Source organism: Schistocerca cancellata, chromosome 2 (genome assembly GCF_023864275.1).
Source record: "Schistocerca cancellata isolate TAMUIC-IGC-003103 chromosome 2, iqSchCanc2.1, whole genome shotgun sequence".
Lineage (NCBI taxonomy): Eukaryota > Metazoa > Arthropoda > Insecta > Orthoptera > Acrididae > Schistocerca > Schistocerca cancellata.
The window spans coordinates 753,712,310-753,730,298 of NC_064627.1; the positions used below are offsets into that span (position 1 = coordinate 753,712,310).

General features: G+C 45.5%; 1 protein-coding gene across 1 annotated transcript in view; it reads left to right on the forward strand.

The window, feature by feature from the left end:
* LOC126162570 (protein singed) overlaps positions 1–17,989 on the forward strand; it is a 351,638-nt gene that overhangs the window by 247,827 nt on the left and 85,822 nt on the right. Inside the window, exon 4 of the mRNA XM_049919161.1 lies at positions 12,575–12,989. Within this exon, the coding sequence (XP_049775118.1) occupies positions 12,575–12,989 (415 nt within the window). The remainder of the gene's footprint in view (positions 1–12,574; positions 12,990–17,989) is intronic.

Genomic DNA, 17,989 nt, shown 5'->3' on the forward strand with positions numbered 1-17,989 from the left:
TTGGTCCTCGCTTCACTGCTGCTTCGTGATGTAAATGTTAATTACGTCGCTTATCGACAAGCAACCAAAACCCGTGAACGACGCCGTTATGCTCCAGTTAATACAGTTAGCCTCCGTCGGAAGCTGGAAAAATGGATATCCGTAATACAGGGTGATCAAAAAGTCATTACGTGACTAAAAAATTACTACAAGGTACCATGCTACAATAGATACACCTATGGATTTGTTGCAAATGGTAGCTTAACTCGTAATGTTTTTTATGTATACGCTTTCAGATGCGTTCCGTTTGTTTCCCGTAGAATGTCTACGCCATATTCGATTTCTCCCCTTGTCTTTGCGAACACATCTGTCCGTCACCTGCTGGGCAGCTTTTTGTATTCGTTTAGCAAGATTTTGCTAACGTAACTCCACCAAAAAGTCAAGAGGGGTTATTTCTGGTGAACGTCGTGGCCATAATGCTTGACTGTCTCTACCGATCCGTTTGTTCGGAAAGTTTTCATCCAAGAACTGGCGAGCAAACAGCGCTCAAAAGGGAATCTCCCCTTCACACTTACCAGACTTAGTGGTAAGATGGCTCAGTGGATAGCCCGTCAAAAACTGAACACAGATCAAGCATGAAAACAGGAGGAAGGTGTGAAAAGAATTAAGAAAAAAGAAGCAAAATAGAAACAGTGAACGGTCCAAGCTCGAAATTGGCAACATTAAGCGAATTTGAATAGGCACGACGTCGTGCTTATATGGTCACAGTGTTAGGCTGCGAAGGGGGAGGTCCTTGTTCAAATCTCCCTCGTGCCCCATACTTTTTTTCACAAAATTATGAACTATCCGTCCGGTCATAGAAGCATCTGTTCGCTGTATTCAAAAATGTGTCTTTTACATGGTAGAACGTCAGTTCGCAACAGCGGGCTGTAAGGAAACGATCTCGAGGCGTACGTACCACATGTTATGACTCTTGCGTTCCGTATTGGAAGTTTTGACTCTTGAACTCCTTTGTTGTAACGTAGTTCACACCCGTTTATTTGTTGTTTTCATTTCTGTGCGAGATCTATGCGGTATCTCACCTGCTGTCACTATTAGTCACATATACTAGAGACGACGTTATATTCCTACCATATGACTAATATTCTGTAGCCAATGTACAATTTGACAATTGCCAAGACTACAAAAGAACAGACACGCCGAGGACAGGACGGAAAGTTCATAATTTTGTGAAAAAGAATGGGTTACTAGGAAGACTTGAATGTGGATCTCTCGCTTTACAGTCCAACACCGTGACCACATAATCACGACGCCGTGGCTACTCAAACTCGCTCGATGCTGCACATCTTCAGCTTGGACCGTTCACTGTTTCTATTTCGCTTCTTTCTTCACAGTTCAGGACACCTTCTTCATGTTTTCATGCTTGATCTATGTTCAGTTTTTGACGGGCCATCCATTGGTCCATTTTAAGACTAAATCTGAAGGGATGCAATGGGGTGTTTCCCTTGTCACAGAGGCGGTGGACCATCTTGTTGAAATAGCACCTGTTGTTGAAATTCCAATAACTCGTGTTCTTCTCTATAGTCTAAAATATGTTTGATTTAATAACTGAGAACATCAACGGCAATTAGGTATAATTCGATGAAGTTTACTACACTCACACTCAACATTGTAATGTAATCTCGTGGCAGTGATGGTTTATATTTATACCCAGTCGAATTATTCAGTTGCCATCAGCGAGGTATCAAGCAAAGCGAGAGACAAACAGGACAACTAGAAGGTAAACACAGGGAATAATCTAGTTCGTTTTTAGGTGCAGTTTAGATGTTCTGAAACCTATAGGTAATGCGAATAGACGTTGAACTGTGATTAACACTTAATCTCACTGCCCGTAATAGGGTGAATTGCCCCTGAACACCACTCTTTTAACACGGACACCTAACTTCGTGAGCACAGAACTTGTTCCGTAAAATCACTTAAATTTGAGAGAGAGAGAGAGAGAGAGAGAGAGAGAGAGAGAGAGAGAGAGAGAGAGAGAGAAGGGGAGTGTAACATGACCGACATTTTGTTGCTTTTTGGCAGTTTTAAGGTGTCGCAGGAGGGGTTGTGATCTTTATTCTCCTATGCTCCGTCTGCCTGATGCGACGAACCATTTTTTTGCGTTGTCATCGATGACCGGCGGTTCAGCTGAACTGTATGTTTATCAAAGAAGACTGGAGCACGTGTTACGATGTTAGAATGTAGTCTTCAAACCGCAGCCTGATGTACATCATGTACCACACATTGACATCGGAAAATCTCATACTGTGCCATCTATGCTGCACCTTTGCTTTCCTCAGTACGAGAATCTAAATATCGCAGTCGAACAGTGATTGTGGTGTTTCAAAAAAGGTTTGACTGATGGTAACAGTTCACCTCGTCTTGAATTCGAATAGACTCGCGTCGGCCTATTTCGAGACGCAACCTATAGGGCTGTTGGATTAAAGGCACGCTCAGTCCCTCAGCCTACAAGGTTTTATACGTTTAAGGATTCAAACTCTGTATTTTCGCTGTGTGTGACAGATCGCGAGCCGGCCGCAGTGGCCGAGTGGTTCTAGGCGCTTCAGTCTGGAACCGCGCGACTGCTACGGTCGCAGGTTCGAATCCTGCCTTGGACATGGATGTGTGTGATGTCCTTAGGTTAGTTAGGTTTAAGTAGTTCTAATTTCTAGGTGACTGAGGACCTCAGTAGTTAAGTCCCATAGTACTCAGAGCCATTTGAACCATTTGAACAGATCGCGAGGAAATCTTAGTTCATTTAATGCACCGGAAGTAAGTGATGTCTCAGTAAGAAAATACGGCAGTATTTATTCACAGGGAGAACTTGCGGCAAATATCCTTTCTTTTGCTGAGCTGGATTATGTGCGCTTGCTTCATTTTCGCGACATACTCGTAGTTGTCAAAAACAGCGATTCTCCCACTCACGTGTCAGCAAAGCTAATTGTTGTTATACATGCGTTAACGTTTTCTATAACTACAGTTACCATTAGAATCGTGTCTACGCGATGTTGTAAGTAACTTGGACACCATTAATATTTCGTAAATTGCTAGAGATGTTGAAACAAGGTCTTGGGTGAGCGAGAATACACAAAACGAATAGTCTTTTTGCAACTGTTTAACATTTGTAGTTTTTATCAGTAGAGGTGTAGATGTACTAAAAGCTTTGCCGAACTGACCCGGAACAACGCCCTTGATTGTTTTACTCGGCAGTCAGGGGTGGATACAGCATTCCGTTCTGGGGGAGGCGATTCACTCTTTGTTATAGTCCTCTCCTCACAATCGTAATATAACATTTTGTCTCTACAGCTACTGATGTGCCATAGATGCCTAAGATTTTAATAATATTAGTAATAAAATACAAAAAAATATTATAGTAATAATTTATTTACGTAAGATCTTCATACTTCACCTTAGAATAAGTTCTGAGAAATTGCATTTCAGAGAAGTAAATGAATTACATCGTTTGAAAAGCATTCACTCGAAAATTAGAGTATATGTGTCGTGCAATTTATTTAACATCTGTAATAACAACAAACTGTCACAACTTCGACAGCATCATCATTTACACAATATATACTGGAAGCGTGCATTCATCAATGTCATTATTTCACTTAGCACTAAGATTGTGAACACATGTTAGCAGACTAAACTATTCGAGCGTATATGTGTTGGGAAAGGTGTCTCTTTTCGTCTGCGACTGGGGGGAGGCTGTCACATTTTCTTGGTGGAATTGTCTCTTTCTGTCTTCTCGTACCCCCCAGGGGGTCCACAACTCTTTTGTGGATACGTGTGTAGCAAACACGGGACCCCGAGCTAATGTGGCCCTCCTTCCTTTCCGGGCTGCATACCTTCCTTTTCCGCATCCTTCACTATCCCCCATCTCCCCCCCTGCCCCCCTTCTCTCACCTCGGGCTCTTACCTTCCCTTTCTCCCCCTCTGGGAGTATGGTTTGTGCCTACGTCCGGAGACGGACGCTCGTAATATGTAACACATTCTTCGCCTTCTCTGCTTGCATGTCTTGATCCTTCCTTTGTCGTTCTCTTTTCCTTACCTCTTCTCTTTACCCTTTTCTCCGCTGCGGCGTTGGAGACCTCTCTTCTTTCCTTTCCCTTTCTTTGTTTTTCCCCTTCCTCTTTCTTCCTCCTTGTGCGTGTCTGAAGGCCGACCCACGCATTTTCATGCGTAGCCAGTGACGGGGTAACGCGTAATTCGCCGCCCCCGGGTAGACAGGTAGGACACGCACGTACCCCCTGGTAACGGCCAGGCCCCGGGAGGGGTGATTACCCGAGCTGATACCTTCCGAAAGTGCCGATTGGTCCCTCCGTCCGTTTCTCGGGAGGTGTGACCTGAGGTGTGAACAATCGCCTAAGGCGGGAGTGCCCTCAGAGAGGGCCCCCACGAGGAAGGAGCGCGCCATCGGAGACGCCGGTAATCATGGGGGATTCTTCCGCAGTGGTTTCCTCATCTTCCACTATGTCTGCTCACAAGCGTAAGTTCACTGAGTCTCAGCCACAGACAGTTCTTCCATCGTTGCCACAGTTCCTTGTTGTTTCTCGGTCTGACGAAGGTCACGACTTCTCCATGGTCAACCCTTTCATTATTCAGAAAGGTGTCGACGCAATTGCAGGTCCTGTAAAGTCTTGTTCCAGATTACGGAATGGCACCTTGTTGTTAGAAACAGTCAGTGCCCTCCAGGCACAAAAATTGCTGCGTACTTCACTGCTCCACACCTTCCCTGTCCGGGTGGAAGCGCACCGCACTTTAAATTCCTCACGTGGAGTCGTTTATACACGCTCCCTCGACGGATTGTCTGACGAGGAAATTCAACACTACCTGTCTGACCAGGGCGTAACGGCTGTTCATAGAGTTATGAAAAGGATTGACACGAACATCGTTCCAACCCATACTGTCTTCTTGACATTTGACAGAGTTCAACTCCCATCGAAAATAAAAGCAGGCTGTGAAATAATTTCCGTTCGCCCCTACGTCCCAAACCCTACGTGTTGCTATCGGTGCCAGCGGTTCAATCATACCAGCCAGTCCTCTTCCAGCCCGGCCAAATGTGTTACATGTGGCAAGGGTGCCCATGAGGGTGCTTGTCCACCTCCATCCCCTCGTTGCATCAACTGTATGGGTGACCACGCTGCTTCCTCTCGAGATTGCCCCATTTTTAAAGACGAAAGGCTCATTCAGGAAATCAGAGTGAAGGAAAAGGTGTCGACCTTTGCTGCTCGAAAATTATTCGCCAGTCGAAAGCCCACTGTGCCTCAGACAGGAAAATACAGGACTGTCCTTGCCTCTCCTCGGCCAACAAAGGAGGCGGCTACGCAGACTTGTGATCTCACCTTAAGTGACACGGTCGTCAGATCGGCCAGCGCAAAGATCGCCCGTTCAACCTCCCCACTTTCGCCTGCTCTATCTATGGCTCACCCTTCATCGGGTTCTGCTAAATCTCGATCCCAAAAGTCGGACACCCGGACTTCCAAAAGAGAGCATACTCATGAAGATTTTTTACGTACCCCAACTTCACAACCATGGGTTGTGTATACGGCCCGGGAGATCCGGGAAAAACCCGGGAATTTTTTCATCCGGGAAAAACCCGGGAATTTTTTAGAATTCCGGGATTTTTCAATGTTTTAGATTTCAGTGGAAGTTTTGTAGGTTTGACGTGTAAGATCTCATACGCTGACAAAGAACTTAAGTCCACTACTGCTGAATAATACGGCAGCAATGAAACACAAATCAGGGAATAACACCAAAATAAAAGTTTAGTTGTATAGAAATGGGTAATTCACACAATGCACAGACCAGTTTGCCGACACCGAAAAGTGTCAAAGGCTTTAGGTCGAAGATTATGCAGTACGTCCGTAACAACTAATGTGCATTCGATGTGCGTCACGTCACAATTCTTTACATTTCTAACAGATCACCAGAAAATATTACGAATAGTGGCTTGAGATGCGTTACTTACAAAGTAAATTTCCACGCAAGATGATTTATGTTACGTGTGAGAATGTGCAGTGAATTTCTTAAATCACAGGGCGTTATAACTCTCATTCAAAACGTAACACTTTGAGGATCAGCCATTTGAAAAAGTCGGGTCCAGAAGATAAGTCATTTATGCCACTATTTAAAATTTTACCGGCACATTTGTATTTGATATGAATTAACGTGTAACACACTAAAAAAAGACCGAGCTTCAAGTTAGTTTTCATACTTAATGTTGTTCTTTCATAGATAAAAAATTATGCAATCGATGGCAAAAAGTGTAACTGACCTTCAAAAAAATGTGCATAATGTGTTACTGAGCAATGTCACAAGCCTCTTCATGCCAGAACACCTCGACTTTTCTACGCAACTGATAATCATTTTGGCACGATTTTAATTGCCAAATTAGAGCCTGTTAGTAGGCGTACGGACTTCCTATCATTGTAGGACTAATAACAGTGAATGCAATTCTCGTTCGCACATACACATCAACTTAAGAGTTAACCGGTGTAGAAACGCACTTTGCTGATTTGAGCGAGCTCGGCCTACCTTCGTAACGTACGCGCCGCGGCCTGTCTTTCTCGTAGGCCTCGTGCTCTGAATAACTGCCGTCATTCGCTAGCGAGATCACGTGACATGAGCTATGACTGGCTGACAAAAGTGCATCGCTCAACACAATCTCTTTTAGAGTTTCGGAAGCTACCGTGCTGTAATTTGTGGAATTTGTGTATGTACTTTCGCAATACGAAAATAAACTTCGTGCATATTGTCTCGCATCAAACAACTTTCCAAACGCATTGTTTTTCCTGGATTTCGTTTCCTAAAGTGCTGGTACGTCCTCCGCCGGTATAAGACCTTTACGATTCAAAGGACTGATAGGTCTTACAGCTCCGAGGGATAGCATACTGTTACTTAACAAGGATGTATTTTCATCCGCTTTATACGTAATTTCATCCGGGAGAAATTGTGTTTTTAACCGGGAAATCCGGGAAAAATCCGGGAATTTTTTTTTCTTGTCCACGTAGACACCCTGAATAAGAAACCCAGTTCCTCTCCTCCGCCACGGCGTGTCTCATCTACAGCACCACCTGGCGGTAACCGCCCTCAGCCGTCTTCTGTGTCGCCGAGGCGCACTGCTGGCGGCCGATCAACCGGCCGATCGCTGGTGGCAGGAGCTGCTCCTGAACAACCTATGGATCAGGATCTTCTGCCTTCGGCTGAGTGCCGTTCCACGCTGTCAGTCGCAAGCTCTGAGCAGTCGTTGAGTTGACGGCAACCTTGGTCACATTCTTCCATTTTCTGTCCACCCTATGTCCATTATCCATTGGAATATCCGCGGCATTCGAGCCAATCGGGATGAATTGACGATCCTCTTACAATCCTACTCGCCGGTCATCTTCTGTCTTCAGGAAACAAAGCTGCGTCCCCACGACTGCTTTGTCTTTCCCCATTTTCAGTCAGTCCGATTTGATCTCCCCTCTGTTGAAGGCACTCCAGCACATGAAGGAATCATGATTCTTCTCCATAATACTCTCCATTATCACCCAATCCCCTTAAACACTTCCTTCCAAGGTGTCGCTGTCCGTATTTCCCTTTCTGGATATACCTTTTCTCTTTGTACTGTATACATTCCATCTTCCACACCAATGGCACGAGCTGATCTCCTTCATCTTCTTGGTCAGCTTCCACCCCCCTGTTTGCTGGTTGGGGACTTCAATGCCCACCACCCGCTTTGGGGATCTCCACATCCTTGTCCACGTGGCTCACTATTGCTAGACGTCTTCCACCAAGCGGATCTTGTTTGCCTCAACACTGGGGACCCTACATTTTTGTCTGCCTCCACGACAAATTTATCTCATTTGGACCTTTCGGTCGGTACTGTTCCGCTAGCTCGGCGCTTCGAATGGTTCGCCCTTGCTGATACACACTCGAGTGACCACTTTCCATGTGTCCTTCGATTGCAGCCACAACTGCCATATATGCGCCCGAGACGCTGAAAGTTTGCCCAAGCCGATTGGACACTTTTTTTCGTCTCTAGCGACATTCGATGACCGTCACTTTCCTAGCGTCGACGATGAGGTCACTCATATTAGAGACGTTATTCTTACAGCTGCGGAACGCTCAATACCTCGCACCTCCGAATTGCCCCGGCGCCCCCCCCCCCCCCAGTTCCTTGGTGGAACGAGGCATGCCGTGACGCAATATGTGAGCGGCGACGTGCTCTTCGCGGTTTCAAACACCATCCTACATTGGCCAACTGTATCCGCTATAAGTAGTTCCGTGCGCGGTGTCGTCGCGTCATCCGCGATAGCAAGAAGGCAAGCTGGGACTTCTTTACTAGCTCATTTAACACCTTCACTCCCTCCTCGGAGGTTTGGAGTCGGATTCGACGGTTATCAGGCGCGCCTAGTTTCTCCCCGGTCTCTGGGCTCACTGTCGCGCATGATACATTAGTGGACCCCGTCGCAATTTCTCACTCATTGGGTCAACACTTTGCTGAGATTTCGAGCTCTTCAAATTACCCGCCAGCGTTTCTCCCGAAGAAACGTGCAGCGGAAGTGCGACCTCTATGCTTTCTCCTCTCAAAATCGCGAAAGCTACAATACTGTTTTCTCTATGCGGGAACTCCAACATGCACTCTCTTCTCCTCGCTCCTCCGCCCCAGGACCGGATGGTATCCACATCCAAATGTTGCTGCGTTTATCATACCATAGTCTGCGTTACCTCCTTCGCCTTTATAATCGAATTTGGACTGACAGTACTTTTCCCAGACGATGGCGGGAAGCTATCGTCGTTCCTGTTCCGAAACCTGGAAAGGATAAACATCTCCCCTCTAGCTATCGCCCCATTTTTCTCACGAGTAGTGTGTGTAAGGTTTTGGAGCGTATGGTGAATTGCCGTTTAGCTTGGTGGCTGGAGTCCCGCAGTCTTTTAAAACCTGCTCAATGCGGTTTCCGAAAGCATCGTTCTGCAGTTGACCATCCTGTTGCTCTCTCCACTTATATCATGAATAATTTTCTCCGGAAACGCCAAACAGTAGCAATATTTTTTGATCTGTAGAGAGCATACGGTACCTGTTGGAGGACAGGCATCCTCCGCACACTGTTCTCTTGGGGCTTTCGCGGTCGGTTGTCCCTTTTTCTTCGCGAATTTATGGCAGAGCGCACATTTAAAGTGCGGGTGAACACTACTCTCTCCCGCACTTTCTCCCAAGAAAACGAGGTACCCCAGGGCTCCGTGCTAAGTGTTGGACTGTTTGCCATTGCCATAAATCCAATTATGGATTGTCTCCTTCCTGATGTCTCGGGCTCCCTCTTTGTGGACGATTTTGCGATCTTCTACAGCTCTCAACGGACCAGCCTTCTTGAACGACGTCTTCAAGGCTGTCTCGATCGCCTCCACTCTTGGAGCATCGAAACAGGCTTCCACTTTTCTCCCAGTAAGACCGTTTGTGTTAATTTTTGGCGTCGTACGGAGTTTCTTCCACCTTCCTTACATCTAGGACATGTCAACCTTCCGTTTTCGGACGTTGCTAAATTCTTGGGTCTTATGTTTGACAGAAAACTGTGCTGGTCCTCCCACGTTTCATATCTTTCGGCTCGCTGTCTGCGATCCCTCAACACCCTCCGTGTCCTGTATGGTACCTCCTGGGGAGCGGACCGAGTGGTCCTTCTCCGCCTCTATCGCGCCTTAGTGCGCTCGAAATTGGACTATGGAAGCATAGTTTACTCCTCTGCTCGGCCGTCTATTCTTCGGCGTCTCGACTCTATACACCACCGTGGATTACGTTTAGTGTCTGGAGCTTTTTACACCAGCCCTGTGGAAAGCCTTTATGCTGAGACTGCTGAACCTCCGCTGTCCAATCGGCGAGCTGTCCTTCTAAGTCGTTATGCTAGCCATTTGTCTTCCATGCCTGCTAATCCGGCCCATGACATTTTTTTCGACGCCTTCTTGGATTTAGGGTATGCAGGCCGCCCTTCCTCCCTACTACCACCAGGAGTCCGCTTCCGTCAACTGCTCCATTCTCTTTCCTTCCGCTTTCCTAAAACTTTCTTGACAACTTGGGGTACAGCACCGCCTTGGCTCCGTCCCCGGACCTGCCTGCTCCGTGACCTTTGTCAGTTTCCTAAGGATGGTACCCCTTCACTTGTTTATCGTCGGGCATTTTCTGCTCTATGTGGACAAATGAAGGAAGCCACATTTATTTACACTGATGGCTCAAAAACATCGTTAGGTGTAGGGAGTGCCTATATTGTTGGCGACACCCGAAATCGATTTCGGCTTTCCGACCAGTGTTCGGTTTATACTGCGGAGCTTTACGCTGTTCTCCAGGCTGTCCAATACATCCGTCGCCATCAGCGGATACAGTATGTTATCTGTTCAGATTCTCTCAGCTCTCTCCTTAGTCTCCAAGCTCTCTATCCTGTCCACCCTCTGGTCCATCGGATTCAGGACTGCCTCCACTTGCTCCACTTGGGGGGCGTCTCGGTGGCGTTCCTCTGGATCCCAGGGCACGTTGGTATCTGTGGAAATGAGGCGGCCGATCTAGCGGCCAAGGCTGCAGTCTCTCTTCTTCGGCCAGCTATTCGCACGATTCCCTTTGCTGATCTACGGAGTGTTTTATGTCCTCGTGTTGTTCTTTTATGGCATGCACATTGATCGACACTTCCCCATAATAAATTGTGGAACGTGAAGCTCTTCCTTGTGCTTGGACCTCTTCCTCCCTAACGCGTCGTCGGCAGGAGGTAATTTTAACTAGACTCCGGATAGGGCACTGTCTTTTTAGCCATCGACATCTTTTAAGCGGCGATCCTCCCCCACTCTGTCCCCACTGCTCTCAACTGTGGACGGTGAGACATCTTTTATTTGAGTGCCCCTATTTTACTCCGTTACGCGCCCGTCTACAGCTGTCGCCTGAAATATCGTCCATTTTAGCAGATGACACGCGCTCAGCCGATCGCGTTTTCGAGTTTATTAGTGCCAGTGAGATGACGTCAGTCATTTGAAGCTCTTTTTGGGGACAACCAACCCCTTTCTGTAGTGGTTTTTTAAGCTTTCCATCTGCTTTTAGTTTCTCCAATTTTTTGAGTTTCGTTCCCATTGCTGCTGGTTTCCATTTTCGTTTTTTACCTTTTCATAAGTCACAGACCGGGCGCTAATGACCATAGCAGTTTTGCGCCCTAAAAAAACCAAAACAAAAAAGTCTTCTCGTATACTACTACTGTAGCTTGCTGCCGGTTCCACCTGTGTTTTCAGGAACCTTGTCTTAATTCGTGTTGGCAGCTGGTATGTTGAACCTGTGAATGGATACCTTTACCGGGCTTGAATGCCACTTGCATCCGGTTGGGGCATAAGCCCGTCCACCTCAGGCAATTAACTAAAAAGTACCCTACGTTAAATATAGCTTGAAATTTTCAAGGATTTCTTGCCTCTGTAATTTTCATATTACCTCATTCGCCGAAAGTTAACTGAGAAATTTAGAATTGGTGTATGTTAAAATATGAATGCTTGTAGTTAAATGTTTTGAGAGAGGGAGCGTCATTACCATCCAATTCCCACCCACGCGCTCACGGATCCGCAGTAGGCATCACGATTATACTGCCGCCAAACTTAGGTCAGTCCGTCTGTCTTAGCGAAAAGATTCACCACAGAATGTAACAAAATTAATACCACTGTACTCTTCTTTTCAAGATCTCGATTCCCTCGTTTTAACGAGCTCCTGAATTCCATCCTTTTTTAAATACGTACGATTCCATTATTACCTTCCACAAAAAATTCTTAAAAGTCTAATGCGGAAAGTTGTACCGAGGTGATTCTGCGTCCCTGGCAAAATTACCAAAGCTTTCAGCAATTCTTTGTACACAGATTAACCAAATGTTAAAATCTGGTAAGTAGGTTTAATAAAAATGAAGCGCAGCTGAACCGACTGTCGAGTGACATTTGATACGAGATCTAAAAGGGCTAGATGTTCAGCAGAGTGATAAACAAAGAAATTTAAGGCTTTGGGTATGTTACGGTATATCTGTCTTTCATTCACGCTAGAATAACAGCAGCTTACAGCCACTTAGATGCATCCATTCTCGCTATGTTGGACGGTGGCTCAATAGCCGATATGCACGAAGGGCGTTCAATAAGTAATGCAACACTTTTGTTTTCTCAGCCAATTTCAGTTGAAAAAAATGCGGAATTTTTTGAGACGACATGGAATATTTCCACTTCAGCCTCTAAAGTTTCATGAAGTTCGATAGCTGGCGACGCTACACGTGGTCTTTAAAATTGCCCCTGTAACGCAAGTGCTTTCCAAGCCAAGAGCTGCCATTGGGTTTCTGTTGGGGCTCTCATTGATCATTCTCTAACCGTCTGTTTTTCCGAGCTGTATTTTTCGGTCACCCTCTTTCTGTGACTATGCCCTTGGTGGCGGTTTGCGTCAGCCCTTCACGAACTAATTCTCATGCCTACAACAATCGTGATTTTCTCTCTCTCTCTCTCTCGTATGTGTAAATTAATGGCTTTCCTACGACTTTCCAAACGAGGTTGCGCCGCTCAACTGAAGAACGCGTTGTTGCAGGTGAACCTGCGCTCCGTGGGTCGCAAGAGGTTCGCACACCTGTCCGAGTCCCTGGACGAGATCCACGTGGACGCGAACGTGCCGTGGGGCGAGGACACGTTGTTCACGCTGGAGTTCCGCGCCGACGAGGGCGGCCGCTACGCGCTGCACACGTGTACCAACCGCTACCTGTCCCGCGAGGGCAAGCTGGTCGAGACGCTCAACCCCAACTGCCTCTTCTCGGCCGAGTACCATCAGGGCCAGCTGGCGCTGCGAGACTGCACCGGCGCCTACCTCGCACCCATCGGCTCCAAGGCGGTCCTCAAGTCGCGCTCCAACACCGTCACCAAGGACGAGCTCTTCTCACTGGAGGACTCGCTGCCTCAGGCCTCTTTCGTCGCCGGGCTCAACGCTAGATACGTCTCCGTCAAGCAAGGTAAGTTCCATCCTGCCGTTGCCGCTTATGGGTTACTTCGGCAATAACGGTTGTTGCATTGGGCATAGCTGGACAAGTGTTCAATATTATACGAAATGTGGTCTTAAACCAACCACCAGAGTAAAAATATAGCAAGAACTTTCGAGGAAGGGAAAGGAATCGGGCAGGAATGTGTCTTTTTTTCAGTTTGTGTATTGAATACATAATAACAAATGTTCTAACAGATACGGAAACAGAAATTAAAAACTGGGCGGGGACGCATTTTAATCAATATGTACGGATCACCCAACATTTATGACAGGTAGTGGAGGAAACATTAAAAATACTGAAAGAAGGTGAAAAGTTGTTCTACGGCTATATTTGAAGAAAACAAAAAATTTTGACAACAGAAATGAAGACTCATGTCGTAATAGACGGAGAAATCACTGTGAAAATTTGTAAATATATACCTTGCAGGATCTATGATAACAAAAAGCCACTCCTGATTGAGAAAATAAAAAGAAGGGCAAAACTTGTGAAAACTGCTACAGTTAAATTAAGCTAAAAGAAACTGTGGCTACTGACTAAAATGAAAATGGCTGAAACTCTGATTTTTTTTTTTACATGGTTTTGTGTGGATGTGAGTTGTGGACAATGAAAGAAGTAGATCTCAAGAAAATCGATTCTTTTGAAATCTGGGTTTGGAGAAGCATCCTTAGGACTTTTGTTTTTACCCAATACTCCAGATTAAATTAAGGTAATGTGGGCATACGATGAGAGCGGGAGACTCATCAGAAAAAGCTGTAATGCTCGGAAGAATAGGACAAATGCGGAGAAGAAAATTAAGTAGAAGTTCTATAGAGGACATCAAAGAAAGCACTCAAATGGTCCCGGAAGAACTGGTACCAAACCAACGTCCAGGAATGCGTGGAGTCACGAATGCGTGGAGTCACATAGTTAACCATGTCACTAGGAGTCGCAGACAACTAATAGATCATAACACACACGTTCTAAAAGTAATTATATTCCACAGAGAATTTTATCTGGTTGACAGTTATGTTATTCTTTTATATTTTAGTTTTTATTCGTATGAAATTTCTATTTTACGATAGCACCTTTGCTCAGATGTTTTAAACCACGGTGTGATTACATGTATTCCACGTAACTTTTTATTCTGATGTAGATTACCCTAGTACAGTCGAAACCGTGGTCAGTTGACAAACATTTTGTGCAACCGAAATGACTGTATATACGTCCTGTAATTAAATAGCGTACGGTTGCTGGATCACAGCCCATAAAATGTTTAAAATTTGAAGGAAAAGCCGTTCACTTCCAAGCGCTTTATGTAACGTTTCTGCTTCAATTCGGCTACGTAGGTCTCCGCTAGGGAACTGAGCTTCTTAACAGCAGCCTTGAGTTCGCGATGTCCACCGAGCCGTTGTTTCAAATTCGAAGAGAGGTAATAGTCTCTGAATGCCTTAAGTGCGATAACCGTGGGGTGGATGATCGAACAGTTCCTAACGAAAATGCCGAATCTTATTGTTGGTACGGAGGGTAGCGGTGTGTGAACGCGCGGTTTCGTGAAGGTCTCAGTTTGGTGAGCGTTTCGCAGTACACTATTGCATTGATTACTGCTTTGATTCTGCGTCTGTGTAGGCTATCCGTGTCTCGTCATCCGTAATACTGTTGGAAAACAAATTAGCTCCATCTTGTCAATAGCAATCTAACAATGCTCGTCCTCTTGACATTCTTTGCGTTATGCGTTGGTCGATAACATTTTCGGTGCTAATACAGTTTGCTATCTTCGCGCTTCCCCATGACGATTGTGTAATTAATGGTGCGTCCGACAAAAAGAAATTCATTAGCTGCAACATCAATCGCCATTCAGATTGAAGTTTTCGATCCTGTTGTGGCTCAATCATATCTGTATGGATACTGGTCCTGCTACCCATATCTTCATCGTGTACATCAGTATGGTCACTTGTAAAATCTAGACACCATTGTTTAAACTTTCCTCCTGATGAATTTGAACAGTTGCAAAAAAAATCCAATTACAGTACTCACTTAGCAACTGCGTAAAAAAATATTTTCGAAGCCATTTTCGTTTGTTTCCGCCCTCAGTCAAATTACGAGGTGCATTCAAATTCTAAGGCCTCCGATTTTTTTTTCTAATTAACTACTCACCCGAAATCGATGAAACTGGCGTTACTTCTCGACGTAATCGCCCTGCAGACGTACACATTTTTCACAACGCTGACACCATGATTCCATGGCAGCGGCGAAGGCTTCTTTAGGAGTCTGTTTTGACCACTGAAAAATCGCTGATGCAATAGCAGCACGGCTGGTGAATGTGCGGCCACGGAGAGTGTCTTTCATTCTTGGAAAAAGCCAAAAGTCACTAGGAGCCAGGTCAGGTGAGTAGGGAGCATGAGGAATCACTTCAAAGTTGTTATCACGAAGAAACTGTTGCGTAACGTTAGCTCGATGTGCGGGTGCCTTGTCTTGGTGAAACAGCACACGCGCAGCCCTTCCCGGACGTTTTTGTTGCAGTGCAGGAAGGAATTTGTTCTTCAAAACATTTTCGTAGGATGCACCTGTTACCGTAGTGCCCTTTGGAACGCAATGGGTAAGGATTACGCCCTCGCTGTCCCAGAACATGGACACCATCATTTTTTCAGCACTGGCGGTTACCCGAAATTTTTTTGGTGGCGGTGAATCTGTGTGCTTCCATTGAGTTGACTGGCACTTTGTTTCATGCTGTCGTTGCGCGTCAACATTGCTTGGCAACATGCCACACGGGCAGCCATGTGGTCGTCCGTCAGCATTCGTGGCACCCACCTGGATGACACTTTCGTATTTTCAGGTCGTCATGCAGGATTGTGTGCACAGAACCCACAGAAATGCCGACTCTGGAGGCGATCTGTTCAACAGTCATTCGGCGATCCCCCAAAACAATTCTCTCCACTTTCTCGATCATGTCGTCAGACCGGCTTGTGCGAGCCCAAGGTTGTTTCGGTTTGTTGTCACACGATGTTCTGCCTTCATTAAACTGTCGCACCCACGAACGCACTTTCGACACATCCATAACTCCATCACCACATGTCTCCTTCAACTGTCGATGAATTTCAATTGGTTTCACACCACGCAAATTCAGAAAACGAATGATTGCACGCTGTTCAAGTATTTAAAACAGTTCTCATTCTCGCCGCTGGCGGTAAAATTCCATCTGCCGTACGGTGCTGTCATCTCTGGGACGTATTGACAATGAACGCGGCCTCATTTTAAAACAATGCGCAGTCCGGAGAAAAGAAATCGGAGGCCTTAGAACTTGAATGCACCTCGTACTGCTGAATCGAAGCAGCTACTTCTGTGTTTTCGTAAACAATCACTAGATGGCACTACATGCAAGCAACTTCGTTCTGAGCTTCTGACAATCAAATATGAGCAAGCGGCTCTTACTTTACTCGTACCGTTCATTTGTTATCTACTTCAGCCAAGAGGGGGAGGGGGGGTTGATTGTTACATATGTTGTCGAGTCACATCCTGTCAGCCCCATGAAGTGACGTCCACAGAGCGAAGCTCATGATGCGTGTCAATCGACGTGTGTTGGCGAAGTAGTCCTTACGGAGGGGACTGACGGCTGATATGTGCTCACTTAGTGTACGGATATCATGAGTAAAGGAAATGATTTATCTGAGTTTTTAAAATGAATGAAAACGGCTTTAACTATGGGGATATTACTTCTTAAGTGGCGAACATCATGATTGGCGCCGTGGAAACCCGTCCTGCCTAGACGGCGACTGTCAAACTGCTGTAGTAGCGAAATAGCTCACCGTTTATCCAAAGAAACCAAGCAATATCACTAGCGTGTCTTCAGTGGAATGAGCGCTCTTTGCTTTTCGAACTATCAAGGAAGTTTTTCCTTTTTTGTTGTCTTGTTCTGCCAAGGACCTACGGAAAATTCAGTTAATGTTAAATGAAATCTTTCTTCGTCACACCAACGGCGATTATGAATGCAGGTGAGTCACGCGCAACGCATAAACACGAAGAGGTGTGCAGTTTAGTCGTTAAATTTTTTCGTCTGTGGCATACTTTAACAGACTGAACTCCTGTGGAGTGTTCGTAGCTTAATAGGAGAGAAGCAAGTTACATCTCTGTATGATCTACGGAAGCCATTACATCATCTGAATAGATGTTAACTATACGTTTTGTTACACTAGGATTATTTTGTGTTTATCTGACTTTTCTGTTCTTTACTGGACTATAAGAAAGCTTATCAGTTGCACATGTAAGTACGAATTCACGTAATTGGAGGGCCACTTTGTTTGTGCTGTGAGTAAAACCCTACATGCTCTTTTAGAGAAGGATGCTGGCACCAGAACGCAGTCACAGGCTAGCGAGTGAAACACTCTAAAGTTAGCTACGCTTCTTAGAAGTCGTCATTGCGGTTAACGACTGCGGTAGACAGCTCCATGCTCACGTCCTGCAACCTTAAAAAAAGACGACCTCAGTATCCGTGAGTGAAGGTAGAGCATTTGAAGTTTCTGCAAATCTCTGCCAATGCAACATTTCTTGCGTTTGAATGGTTAGGATTAAGCTTAGTATAAATGTTGATTCAGAGCTGCTATAAGCGAGATCTAGGCAGTGAACATAAATTGTAGTGTAATTTCTTAAAACCCAATAGTCGCAATATTTCATATGACCTACTAAGATATCACGGTTATCTAATTCGAACATCTACCTGTATTTCATAATCAACAGTCTCTACGTATTAGCAACATCGGCCGCAGCCAGTGTGCCATACATTCTTTGTGGTGTTCGTGACACGGAAGGAATGTAGAGTGTTCATGTAGTGTACAGCAAAGTCACAAACGGAGACCAGCTCAGTAGAGGGGTAGGGGAAAGAATTACCCTTGTGGTGTTGTGGGAACTGTGTTTCGCCTGAAGCGACTTAGGAAAACAACAGAAAATATATGTAAGCGTAGGTTTCCGCGGTCGTTGTCACAATCAATAAAATTCTT